The 14,438-nt window shown below is 41.5% G+C and overlaps 1 protein-coding gene across 1 annotated transcript in view; it reads right to left on the reverse strand.

The window, feature by feature from the left end:
• dnah5l (dynein, axonemal, heavy chain 5 like) overlaps positions 1–14,438 on the reverse strand; it is a 450,024-nt gene that overhangs the window by 224,601 nt on the left and 210,985 nt on the right. The window contains exons 39-49 of the mRNA XM_085987988.1: positions 9,986–10,132; positions 9,724–9,896; positions 7,933–8,111; positions 7,422–7,609; positions 7,017–7,211; positions 4,496–4,630; positions 3,099–3,288; positions 2,629–2,846; positions 1,243–1,554; positions 749–838; positions 423–659 (exon numbers count right to left, since the gene is read on the reverse strand). Of these exons, the coding sequence (XP_085844114.1) occupies positions 423–659; positions 749–838; positions 1,243–1,554; positions 2,629–2,846; positions 3,099–3,288; positions 4,496–4,630; positions 7,017–7,211; positions 7,422–7,609; positions 7,933–8,111; positions 9,724–9,896; positions 9,986–10,132 (2,064 nt within the window). The remainder of the gene's footprint in view (positions 1–422; positions 660–748; positions 839–1,242; positions 1,555–2,628; positions 2,847–3,098; positions 3,289–4,495; positions 4,631–7,016; positions 7,212–7,421; positions 7,610–7,932; positions 8,112–9,723; positions 9,897–9,985; positions 10,133–14,438) is intronic.

Consider the following 14,438-nt stretch of genomic DNA (forward strand, 5'->3'; position numbering starts at 1 on the left):
GAGGTGACAGTGGATAGAGAGTTTATTCTAAACACTTCCAAACTGCATACATCTCAAAAGTGTCTTCCAAGTCCTGAAGGCTCAAGCTTCTGACATTGGAAAGTGAACAGCTGTGAAATGGTCGCTTTCATGCCACTTTTGCAGCTGTCACCTATTCACAGCAATGGGGAGACATAAAAACCCAACTTACTTAACTGACGTGATCTCCGAACGACGTGAACCTTTCAAAAGGCAGCACCTCTGACAATAAGGTACTCCCCCAACTCCCCCCACTGAAGGGTCAGCCTAGATTATGTGATCTAATCCTGAAGTGGGGTTTGAGCACTCAACCTACCGACTCAGAAGCGAGAGTGCGAACACTGAGTAATAGCTATAATGGAGACGTCTTAATCACATGTTTTTTTTAATGACAAAATACTAACTCTCTTTGACCAGTGCTCCCAATGACCATCCGCACTGACAACAAATTCAAAGATAGTTTCTTCTCCTTCAGTCACTGGAAGCTGTAGTGGTGCAGAATGATTCCGTAGAAAGCATTCCATTTTAGCCCTGTCATCCAATTCCAGAAGAGCTCCAATTGACCACATTACAGCAAAAATGAATAAGCGGGCAACTTGCTCTGGGGTAGGCTGCTTGTCTTCAATTCCTGGCAATAGGCCCTTAAAAAAATTGACTTGTATTATTTACTCGGCTTGAAACATTTGTTGCGACAATGAAATATTCTTGTTTTACTAGACTATTCCATTACCTGCAGGAGGTCAATGGCTTGTTTAATGTACATGCATTCTAGAATTTCCATTTTTGGTATCACAGCAGTAAAGACAAAATTGATCAAATCCTTGAAAAGAGCAAAGGAAACATTATACATGATATTTACAAATGTACCAAGTATTATGGGAAAGTATACAATGAACTCGAATTCATGATATAGTTTATTCTCATCAAACAAAATTAACGTTAGATGATAGAAGCAGAACTAAATGTAAAGATCCCATGCGAGCCTCTTGGTTACAAAGACTACAGAATTCTACCCCAGCTATATGGAGTGTACTATAGTGTAAAATGTCCAACTTTTTATATGGACTGTAACATAATCATAGATAAATCATTGAAATAAATTGCTGAATTTTCATTATTAAAAATAAGTTTTAGACAATCAGATCAATACATGCAAAATGGTATAGTTTTAAATGATGCAAAATATCAATAAGGCTATATAATTAAAAATAAAACCATGAATACCTGGAAAACATTATCAAAGCAGTTCCAAAGAAGATCCGACTGTGCAGTGGGTAATTTCTGAAGCCATGCTTTGAGCACAGGCCTCCAGTCTAGCACTGATGAACTCATAAACACCATGCCATTTCGGGATACAGTGGCTGGGGAGGCATTGTCAATGTTATGAGGCTCAAAAATAATTTTACAGTTTGGTGCCATTGGGATGCGATCACCATTAGCTAGCGTGAGAGTTTTGTTATCATCTAAAACAGAGTTAAGATTCTCAATCCAAATGGCATCTACGGGTCCATCCAATATTATCCATATGTGTTCTCCCTGCAAGACAGGTATTTAACATAATTTCCCTGTCAATAGTTTTCTGGAAGTAAACAAAAATCTTTATAATTATATTATATATGTGTATGTACATGTACATCCATATATGTATCATTATTACAAATCTTGCATTTGTGCACCCTTCATTTCCACAAACCTAACTTTCTGTTGTCATGATTTTTGGTCACACACTTATTTTCAGATTGACTATTAACTGCCTTTGTCAAACCCAGATATAAAACTTGGTACAGAGATTTTAAAAACCTTTACAAAACAAACAAACCTAAATGGTCTGAATAGAATTGGACAAATAATACTGCTAGAAGATGAACGGTTATTTTCCACTCCCTCCTCATCCCTTCTTATAATAGTACTCCCAGCTACCAAACCACTCTAAGCACATACAAAATCTGTACATGTAGGAAAAGTCTTCAGCAACAATCTAACTGCTACAAATAGTTTTTGGTATATCTATACATACACAGCTATTATGGTACATGAGATTGCTGAGCTCCTAGTTAAACATTTTTCCAATTTTAAAACCAAATACGAGTGATATTTCTAAACTAATCATTTTTGTTTATACCGAGAGATCATTAATTTAGGCAGAATTTGTTTTTTATTGTGTATTTTGGTTTGTCGCTGTGGTTTACACTCAGTGGTTTATGGCTCACTGAGCTACTACGCAGATGTTTTTTGCTTTGGTATCAAGACAGAAAAGAGTTAATTTTATAAAACATTCCCTCACAATGTTTGCTCTGTTTATTTTTAAGGTGATTATCATGAAATTAGTTTTCCTTCTAAAGAGCTTTCTTATAAAACAATTTTGGATCACATAGTATTGCCACGACTATCACTATGGAAACCCAAAATTGTTGAACAATTGAGTAAAAGGTCATATACATGTTCTTAAAAAACTTCTACAAATAAAATACACATCAAATAAACTATTCATATTACAACCCTATAACTTATGATGATATATTTTGTGTCAAACTTGGCTCCCAAAGGCATATCTTGTTTACTATAATGTACGCTAAATGAATGGGCACCATAATGAAAGCACTAATTTACCTTCTTTGCTTTCAATGTTTTCCTCCATAGAGTAGAGAAAATACCATCTGTCCAGTCATTTGTTGCAACATCCAAGGTACCAAACATCTGGGAGGCTGTGATTGCCTTTGGGTTCATTCTCATTTCCTTGTGTGGTGCTCCACAGTCTGTCATTGCTTTCATTAAGGTATTGATGCACTTTGTCTTCCCAGCACCACTAGGGCCGAGAGTCATCATACCTAATACAGGCGCAACAGCATGTTTTACAAAAACATAGTGTATCACAAGAAAAACAAGAGTACTCTTAACTGCATGAACTGTATCTTTGAAAATCATGGATTAATTACAACTGCATTTTTTAATTTTAAGTTGGAAAACAAATTTGATTGTAAATTTGTGCGTTAATCTTTTTTAAATGTCTGCTGCAAATTTACACATTCCTTGGGATTCGGGTATATTTTATTCCACCTTTCAATAAAATGCACCCTAACCATGTCGGACTCTTTGAGTTTCATAGAGTTGAATGAGTTTCAGGATCCAGGGCGGATGGTAGATAATCCCTGCGTCTATGGTTTGTTTCTCAATAGCAGCTTCCAGTTCGGGGTAGCCAGCTTTATCCAAGGTAATTCCAGGAAACAGGTCATTAATCAAACTCATGAACAAAGGTTCATCTTCATCCACCTAAGACAGAATAAATATTTCTTCATTGTAAAGTGTTTTCTCCTGTTAATCTGTTCTTTCAGAGCTGGGTCGCACGCGAACATACACGCAGAGGAATTTGGATAGATAAACCCCCAAAGTCTACATCCTGACAATTATTTACCAGCTGTGTAAAGTAACATAGCTTAACAATGGAAAGAACCATAAAAATACATAGGGGGGATTTTCATGTTACTATCACCCTGTTTGCACTTAAAAATGGGACTGTAGAGGAATTAAAATTAAGCGCAGGTACCTGTGCTGACTTACCACTGTGTTACTATCTATCCACATTTTCAGGTGGACCTGCATCCTAGTGGCCAGAGCTCCCATCGGTAAACAGACAGGGAACCTCATACATATATGTAAATAGAGGTCCAGTGATGCAATTAATAGCCAACGCCATTCATCTCTGCCCACCTGACAACCGCTATTTCCTGCTCCTGCCCACCAATGATGGGTGATACAGGTCAGGAATCGATATTTCCAGCAATACATAAAGAGATCCTCAACTGCTCTCAAGTTTTCTGAAACATTTTTCTTGCATTAGTTTGTAGATTTTTTCACCTTAGATTTTTTTCCAATGGTTGAAGGGTCGATAACCAGAGGACACAGATTTAAGGTGATTGGCAAAAGAACTAGAGGCGACATGAGGCAACAAGTGGTTAGGATTTGGAATGCACTGCCCGATAAGGTGGTGGAAACAGATTCAATAGTAGCTTTCAAAAGGAAACTGGATAAATACATGAAGGAGAAAAATTGCAGGGATATGTGGATAGAGCAGGGGAGTGGGACTAACTGGATTGTTCTTTGAAAGAGCTGGCAAAGACTCAATGGGCCAAATGGCCTCCTTCTGTGCTGTACTATTCTATGATTCAATGATTCTAGATGAGGGTAAAAGGTAGGTGGGACTCTTTAGCCTTGGTTGAAGTGCATCTAGGAGAAGATACTCCAAAGATAAAAACCATGAGACGGCAACAGGAAACCACCTAGTAAGTGACTCAGAAATCTCATGTATGAGACGTAATTTAATCCAAAAAAATTTTGAATCAATCTTTTATTTGAAATGCATGGTGAACAATGCCCATACATTGACGAGATCCACATATTGTAACAGTGCAATTAAAAATCTATGAATCAGAACAAAAAGCCATTGCTTCAAGCTGTAAATCTGTGACTGTACACATACCAGTTTAGAGAGATTCATGTCACGCAGAACTCTCATGACCACTGTCTTCTCTGGTTCAGTTGGGTTTGATCTTTTGACAGCACCCAGTGTTCTCAGCACAGACAGAATGTTACGCAAACCAAAATCATAATGCACCTGCCAATGTAGGATAATAAGCAATAACATACAAACAGCAATAATGAATATTAATGTGATATAGTATAGGCTGGACCTGCACTATAATACAAGGAAACCACTTTGACATTACTGTAACTTTCAAGAAGGCAATCAATGTATATTGACCTCTTAACTATTTTGTTATACGCTTCAAGTATTGGTGCAGCCTTAAAGTCGTATTGAACTAATTTGTGGAGTCTTCTTTCATTTCACCAGGTTTTATAATCACAGATGAGTTTTTTTCAGGTGTTATTAACCTGTTACAGACAAACACACCTTCTTATTGGAAATCTTTTCTTAATTTAAAAAACAAGAGATAAATTCTTAAGACACACTGGGGCACATACAGACCCTGGGCAGGATTTTCATTGGGCCGTGGAGTCGGGATTGGAGGCGTGTGGGGGGTTAAAATCCCGAAATCAGGGGTCCCGACCCCATCCTGCACCCAAACCCGCCTCCATGCCAGTTTCAAAGGAGGCGAGTATCCGCGCCGCACTGGGACCCGCCTACCCGAGGCAGGAAGGGATTAGGTCATGAAAGGCGCGATATAAATGCAAATCTTTCGTTCACTTTGAAGACTTTAAAATCAAAAGTTATTCAAAGACCTGTTCTCAGCTATTAAGTGAGACAAAGTTGACACATTCTTATTTAACATTGATTTAGAAAATTAGTATTGATTGACAATTGATTGGTGGAAAAGTAATGCTGTGTGACACTTGTGTGAGGAGCTATAAGCTCAGATGTCCAGATCTATTGACAAAGAATCCTAAGTGTTTTGATTTGTTATGACTGCCATATTACAAAACTTTCAAAAAGAAAAGAAAGGAAAGAAAGACTTGCATTTATAGAGCGTCTTTCACAACGTGTCAAAGCGCTTTACAGCCAATTAAGTACTTCTGAAGTGTAGCCAATTTGCCTACAGCAAGTTACCACAAACAGCAATGAAATAAATGAGCATATCATCTGTTTTAGGTGCTGGTTGAGGGATAAATGTTGAGCAGGACACCGGGAGTAGTCCCCTGCTCTTCTTCAAATAATATAACACGATATATAACCTCAGAGGGCAGACGGGGCCTCAGTTTAACATTTCATCCAAAAGATGGCATCTCCAACTGTGCAGCTCTCCTTCAGTACTGCATTGAGATGTCAGCCTAGATTATGTGGCTGGAGTGGGAATTAAACCCATAACCTTCTGACTCAGAGGCGAACATAAGAACATAAGAAATAGGAGCAGGAGTAGGCCAATCGGCCCCTCGAGCCTGCCCCACCATTCAATAAGATCATGGCTGATCTGATCCTAACCTCAAATATACTATCACTCTCCATCCCACCCAAACCCATGTGATCTCCCGGGAGAGACGAAAAACCAGATAAAAAACCCAATGGCCAATTTGGGAGAAAAAATCTGGGAAATTCCTCTCCGACCCATCTAGGCGATCGAAACTCGTCCAGGAGATCACTTTGTCCCTATATTTTCTACAGTACTTACCTTCTGTAAAGACGATCTCCATCCCAGCCAGGAACAGGAATAAAACCATCTCCTGAAATCTAACACAGAATTAGAACACAAGAAGTAGGAGCAGAACCAGGCTACACGGCCCCTGGGCCCACTCCACTACCCACAGGGCCATGACCATTCCGAACCTAGACTCATGTCCAATTTCCTGCCCGCTCCCCGTAACCCTTAATTCCCTTTACTTCTAGGAAACTATCTATTTCTGTTTTAAATTTATTTAATGATGTAGCTTCCACAGCTTTCTGGGGCAGCAAATTCCACAAACCTACCACCCTCTGAGTGAAGAAGTTTCTCCTCATCTCAGTTTTGAAAGAGCAGCCCCTTATTCTAAGATTATGCCCCCTAGTTCTAGTTTCACCCATCATTGGGAACATCCTCACCGCATCCACCCGATCAAGCCCCTTCACAATCTTATATGTTTCAATAAGATCGCCTCTCGAGAGTGCTACCACTGAGCCACGGCTGAACAAGCCAGGATTAATTGGTATACGTCTCATCTTTAATAAGCTGAGACATTAGTTTCAGTTAATTTGTCCAAATTATCTGCTTGTTTTTATTGTTGCAATTTGTCCAAAAACAAATGTAAAAAATGTATAACGTCAATGAGTTTTAAATCACTTGAAATTATTTGAATTGTGAAGTAAGAGCAGTTTGGTTCTTTCCCAATACACATAGGTGCCACAGAATTGTTAACATGCACTGCACTCTGACTGTACATTGAGACGGGGCAATACCTTCAATATGTATTGTGTTTACACTGTGAAATTATTAAAAGATCTGAGAAAATCCCACCCCTAGTTATGCTTAGCATTAATGGAATAATATATCATATACAGTAGTTAAGCTCACCTGTTTAGATAACTGCTCCTCACAGAGTTTGTACAGTGTATAAAATTTGCCACTAAGGATTTGGTTGTCACGGAAACCAGCACTAGCCAACTTGACTCGCATGATAATGGCACGATCTGGCACCATCATGGCCACTGAACGGAACTGAATCTTTAGATTTTCAGGTAGCTCCTGACGTCCTGCATAACCTGGGTTCTAAAATTAACATTCATTACTAAGCAATCATTAGCAAAGAATAGCTATTGCACTATTAATATGTTATTACATTGACATATTCATAAGCTATATATATGGTCAAACTTCTGGTGCAGTAAGTTTTTTTTAAATAAGTCTGAATTAATATTCAGAAGAAAACTAACTTAAGTGAAAATTGATTTTATTTTTTGACACTGAACTGTCTCTTACCATGGTTAGGAAGATACCAAACTCTCTGTCCATTTCTACAACGTCTCCATCAGTGAAGTAAAACTGGGACTTTTTGTTCTTCTTACATTGCAGTACAATATAGATTTGTTGAGCAGCTACTGACAGCACAGGTAATTCAATCCGATTAAATTCATCAAAGCAACCCCATGAACCAGACTGTGCCAGACCTAAAGAGAAAGCACAGTAATTCAAAGGGATGAAACTTAAAATTGTCTGATTGATTATTTACCAAAAAATGACTAACCTTTTACTTCTGGCATTACATTACAACAGTAACTACACTTCAAAATTACTTAATCATCTGTAAAGCACTTTGGGACGTCCTGATGTCATGAAAGGCTCTATATAAATGCAAGTTCTTTCTTATTTCATCTCTGAAAACATCAAATATCCCTGAAATTCTAGGACATTCACTAAAAAATACTATACTACACAATTTAATGAATCATAAGCTGCACATTCTCAAAGAAAACAAGGATATCCCCTTTACCTTTATAGATACGACCTAGGCCTCTGTAGTCCATCTGATCTGAGCAATTAAACACAACAACATATTTCCCGAGACATTTGCCCATGTCTTTGGTGGTCTCTGTTTTTCCTGTACCTGCAGGTCCTGCTGGCGCACCACCCATACTCATCCCTAAGGCCTGAGACAGTGTAATGTAACACCTGAAATGTTTATATAAAGAAACTTGTTTAGTAATCTGAAATAAAAATATCCCAGTGGTAGGAAAGATAATGGAATCCCTATTAAAAGAGAAAATAGAAAAACATCTAGAAACCAAAAATATAATAATGAATAGTCAGCATAGATTTCAAAAGTTTAAGTCTTGCTTGACCATCCTCACTGAATTCTTTGAAGAGGTAACAGAGAGAGTAGACAAGGGTAATGCAGTAAATGTAATTCATCAGGATTTCCAAAGGGCCTTCAATAAGATGCCACACAATAGACTAAAGAATAAGGTCAGAGCATGCAGAGTCAGGGGACAAGTAGCAGAATGGATAGCTAGTTGCTTCAAGGCAGAGAGTGGGAGTAAAGGGTAGCTATTCACAGTGGCAGAAGGTGGGAAGTGGGGTCCCACAAGGATCAGTGCTGGGACCACTGTTGTACACAATTTATATTAACGATTTAGACTTTGGAATCAAAAACACAATTTCTAAATTTGCGGATGACACCAAATTGCAGTCAATACTGAGGAAGACTGCAACAAATTACAGGAAGACACTAATAAACTTGCAGAATGGGCATAAAATTGGCAATGAATTTCAACACAGATAAATGTGAGGTATTACATTTTGGTAAGAAAAATAAGGATGGCACATATTACTTGGAAAATAAGAATCTAAATGGCATACAGGAGCAAAGGGATCTGGGAGTACAAATACACAAATCATATAAATAAAGCAAACAAAGCACCAGGGCTTATTTCTAGAGGGATAGAATTGAAAAGTAGAGGTTATGCTAAACTTGTATCAAAACTTGGTTAGACCACACTTGGAGTAGTGTGTACAATTCTGGTCGCCATATTATATAAAGGATATAGAGGCGCTGGAGAGGGTGCAGACAAGATTTACAAGGATAATGCTAGAACTGCAAGGTTATACCTATCAAGAAATGATGAACAGGTTGGGTCTCTTTTCTCTTGAAAAGAGAAGGCTGAGGAGTGACCTAGTAAAGGTCTTTAAAATTATGAAAGGTTTTGATAGAGTAGACACAGAGCAAGTGTTTCCCTTTGTGAAATAATGACCAAGAAATCAAATAGGGAATTCAGAAGAAATTTCTTTACCCACAGAGTGGTGAGAATGTGGCACTCGCTACCACAGGGAGTGGTTGAGGCAAATAGTATAGATGCATTTAAGAGGAAGCTAGATAAGTGTTTAAGGGAGAAGGGAATAGAAGGTTATGCTGATAAAGTTAGATGAGGAAGGATGGGAGGAAGCTCGAGTGGAGCATAAATGGCGGCATGGACTGGTTGAGCTGAATGGCCTGTTTCTGCACTCTAGATTCTATGTAATTTTATGTAATTCTAGTGTGTCATAATTATTTTTTATCATATAATAAATGTCTGTTGACTGTGTCTGGTAGATCAATTTTTAATAGTTACTTCACTACACTGCGCTGGAGCTAAATACATAATAGTGTATATTAAACAATGGACTAACTACATGAATAAAGTAAAGTCCAGATTATATAGATTAGTGCACAATATTCTATTGAATGCACTGTACATATTCAGTGTGATACAAATAATATATATTTTATTTTGGATGAATTTCTTACCTGTCAGTTAATGGTGTTATTACAAGTCTATCTGTACAGCCTAGGTATTCATTGCAGTAGTTGAACTCAACATCTGTGATCTGAATAATGCATTTGTCTGTGTCCTCTATAAAGTAAAACCGGGACTGTTTTTGCCATTCAAAATCAGATGGGGATTTAATGTTCATGCGAACCTAATGCAATATTGCAAGCAAATATTAGGATTAGGTACATCCTGCATCATGTTTTGTCAACATTTGTTTTTGAAGGCAGCATTACATACCAGGTCATCAAAAATGTCTTTCTGGTGTACATGGATGGTGATAAGTGTTTCGTATTTTGTTCGTTCCATTTTTGTTAGTTCACGGGTTGTCATATCAATCAAATCATTAAGCATATCCATAAATGTCTGATTAGTTGTTTGCATGATCTGCATCAAACAATATTTCATGTCACAATGTTTTCAGTTGTACAGAGTTTGAATCCTCATACTTTGTATTTGGTTAGGTCTTACGCCTTAGCAGAGACCCAATAAGGCTATCTTGCATAATAGTAATTCTTGTGTAGCAATCTAAACCTTTTGTCTGATGAATGTTTGAATGACAACAAAATATATGAAGGATAATATACCTCCGATAGGGTAATATATCCTGTAATTTGTGAGCAAACAAGCTACATAGTTCTCAAACTTTTTAAACTTTTATTCATTATGCACTAAAATGCTTTAAGTAAGTAAATTAACTTTTGAGTTAGTTTTAGAGTATGTATGAAAGTCTCATTTTGAAAATAATTTCCTTTAATACCTGGGAGGGTTTCATAAATTAAAAAGTGTTTCATTTTCATACAATATAAAAATCTCCGGAACTGAGTTAATATTTTAGTAGGAAATTAAATCTGATTATTCTTCACCGTGCCATATGCCATAATTACGCTATTTCCCAGAACCCGCTACCCAGGAGGTGGTCGTGGGGGACTGATTTTCCTTTATTGCTCTTGAGCATAAAGGAAAAGTGGGTAAAGGAGGACTGCATGCCAATAATAGCAGCCCACACAACTTTCTATCCATTTAATTTAATGGATAGAAAATTAGGCAGGCTTCATAATGGATATGCAATCACTGCCTGATTTCCCATTATGCCAGATGATCCAATATAACCAAACACAGTAACACGGAGGCCTGCCCTGTAAATTCCAGGTTTAGCTAGATTGGGGAAACAACCAAGTTTCTCTTGATTGTTATGTTGGAATTAAAAGGCTTACATTTATATAGCACCTTTCATGACCACCAGACGTCTCAAAGCGCTTTACAGCCAATGAAGTACTTTTGGAGTGTAGTCACTGTTGTAATGTGGGAAACGCGGCAGCCAATTTGCGCTCAGCAAGCTCCCACAAACAGCAATGTGATAATGACCAGATAAACTGTTTGGGGGAAAAATTCAGTATCGCCCCGTTTGGGGCGCCGTTATCGGCCGTGCGCAAAATTTAGCGCCTGGCGCTAATTATCGCCTCCGATGGCAAACTTGGCTTTTATCGTCCCTGGAGGTGATTGGAGCGCTAAATCAGGTGCTACACACCTCTCTTAAGGCGCAAAGGCCGAGGAGCGAGGCGCTACCTCAGAGCGCGGGCGCAGCGCAGGTGCTGTCAGTTAGCGATTGAACACAGACACACTGGCGCCGGCCAGTTCTTAAAGGGGAGGGTCGATCTTGCTCTCCAGCCACACCCTGCTCATTGGAGCCTTGAATCTCGGCCTGGACAGACCTGTGGCTAAATCTTGCAGGCAAGGACTATGGAGAGGGCCAGGCAGCGAGCACAGCGCTTCAGTGAGCGGGCCTTGGAGGCTCTGGTTGGCACGGTGGAGCACAGAAGATCTATGCTGTACCCAGAGAGTGGCAGGAGGCCTTTGCCACGTGATTACAGAAGAGTGTGGAGGGAGGTGGCTCAGAGCGTCTCCTCAAGGAGCATAGTGCCCAGGACCCACATCCAATGAAGAAAAAAGTTCAACGACCTCACTCGGGTCGTCAGGGTGAGTGGCTTTTTTTCAATACCTCTCCATCCCTCCATCTCAACCTCACTCTATCGCCAGAGAGTCTTAAAAGCCCCAGTGCCCAACACTCATCCAACACCTATGGCCTTTTCATCAAACACACATGCACATTCCACACTTTGCATACAGTAAGGGCTATTAAACTATGGGAGGCACATCAGGCAAGACCATGGCTGCATACAGTAAGGGCTATTCAACTATGGGAGGCACATCAGGCAAGACCATGGTTGTATATTTACTCAGACGCCGTCCTTTTTCTTGCAGGCCAAGCTATCTCATAATAGGAGACAGCAGCAACGGACGGGTGGAGGGTGGCCTCAGCTGCAACCCCTCAGCAATCTTGAGGTGCGTGTCCACAGGATTGTGGCAAGCCGGGTGATTGGTCCCATCGCCCCTGGAGAGGCCGACCCCGTTCTGGACAGCAATGGTAAGGTCATCACCTTTTTGTCCTCTCTCCTTCCACTTGTCCCTCACAACACCAGCCTTTGACACTTTCAATCCAACTTACTAAATCGCTGCACTCATTCCTCCCTTACTGCCACCCTGTCCTCATGCTAAAGCCACTCTTGTACCTCCCTGCTTTCAGATGGTGATTCACCAGCTGAGGAGACGGGCCCTCAAGCTGCCAGTGAGAGTGAAGCTGCAGGTGAGGAGGAAGAGGAAGCCGGAGCATCAGCACCACCCTCTCCCGAGGAAGCCCATGCCCACATTGGGAACACGCCTTCCCTGGAGGGGAGCAGGGGGGAAGGGTCTGATGAGGGTGAAGCTCCAGGACCCAGTGGGCTGCAGCAATGCGATGGGGGTAGGGAAGCTCGGAGGCCTTCTCCCCGGAGGGAGAGTATGCCAGCAAGTCCTGCTGCACTGGACGCAGAGGAGGAGCGGCTCATCACTGAAATGAACACCCAGGTGGTGGACATGCACAATGAGCTCATGGGTGCAGTGGGAAGGGTGCCCGAATCCATTGAATCATTGGCAAGGAGTGTGGAGCACTTCGCTGTAGCACAGGCGGATGCCATGCAAATGCTTAGTGCTGCAATTCTGTCACTGGCTGCCATGACCCCATCTCAGACTGCTCTCATGCAGACTCAGATTGAGGCCACGCGAGCAATGACTGCTGCCATCCTCGCTGGTTCAGACACATTTCCCCGGGGCTCTCACCGCACCGCAGCAGGTCAGCAATCTGTGCTCCAGCAGATTGCTACGGATGTGGAAGTGCTGCCCCATGGGAGTGCCAGTGTGTTGGTCAAACGGGGAGTTGCTGTCCTCTCTCAAGATGACAGCATTCCTGCTGCCACCACTGTCACTTCTCCACTGCACTTACCACCACCTGTAGGACAGACTGCTGCCGCCCATGCAGAGTTGGTGCAGTCTGCAGCTGGGCCCTCCAGGCCCAGAGCTGGTCGAGGCTGTCCTTCAAGGGCATCTGCAGTCACAGGTTGTGACAATCAGCAGCCTTCCACCAGCCTTGCTGCAGCCACTGGGGGCCCATTGCGGAGGAGCAGTAGGGTGGGAAGGGGGGAAGTGCGCAAGGGAAGGAGATCACCCTCGAAGGGCAAAAAGTAGGAGGTGTGACAAAATGTTGTTCATTTTTTTATTAAAGACAGAAAGAGGTTCATGGTCAAATTTTGTTCAGTGTTTTGGACATTATCTCCAGGTTGTGAGAACCAGTTATGTTAATGACTGTTTTTTTGTGTTTCTTTCTATTAGTTTGTCATGCGGCAATGACACACACAGAGTTTGTAACATAAATACGTTTTTGTATTCAAAATGTACATGTTTGGTCTTTGCAATCATTGTTGCCTTGGCCGGCTTAGGGGTTGCGGGTTGGTTTCATTCATGTTGTTCTCAATGGTAGAAGCCATTTCCTCAGCAGGGGCCTAGAAGCGGCTTTCTATCAGCCGTTGACGGACGGCCCTTCCAGTTTCTACATTGTGGGCCTCCCTCCTGCCTTGGTGCTGCTGATGATCACCCTCCTCATCTTCCTCCTCCTCTTCCTCCTCCTCCTCTGGTGGTGCTCCAAGGCCTGGTAGCATTGGCTGGGTCCTGAGGATTGCCAGGTTATGCAGCATGCAATACACAACAACGAAGTGGGAGACTCGCTCAGGCGAGTACTGCAGGGCTCCTCCAGAATGTTCCAGACAGCGGAACCGTTGTTTGAGCACGCCGATTGTGTGCTCAACGATGTTCCTGGTAGCTTGATGGCTCTTGTTGTACCGCAGCTCAGCAGGGGTGTTGGGCGTACGGAGCGGTGTCATCAGCCAGGTGCACAGTGGATATCCCTTGTCCCCGAGAAGCCAACCACCTGGGTGATACGGTGCCTGGAAAAGTTCTGCCACAGTAGACTGGCACAGGATGAATGCATCGTGGCTGCTGCCAGGAAAGTGGGCATTGACAGCGAGTATCAGCTGTCTGTGGTCACAGACCAACTGAACTTTTAAGGAATGGAACCCCTTTCGGTTGCGGAAATCCTCGGCATTCTCATGCGGAGCACGCAAAACCACATGCGTGCAGTCAATGGCGCCCTGCACCATGGGGAAGCCCGCTATCCTAGCAAAGCCCATTGCATATTCTTCCTGCTTGTCCGGGGTCATGGGGAAAGAGATGTACTCGCGTCTCCTTTTATAGAGGGCATTTGTGGCCTGATGGATGCAGCAATGCACCGCAAACTGGGAGATATTGGCGATGTCCCCAA

Source organism: Somniosus microcephalus, chromosome 5 (assembly GCF_052327205.1).
Source record: "Somniosus microcephalus isolate GS21.2 chromosome 5, FLI_Smic_1.0, whole genome shotgun sequence".
Taxonomy (NCBI): domain Eukaryota; kingdom Metazoa; phylum Chordata; class Chondrichthyes; order Squaliformes; family Somniosidae; genus Somniosus; species Somniosus microcephalus.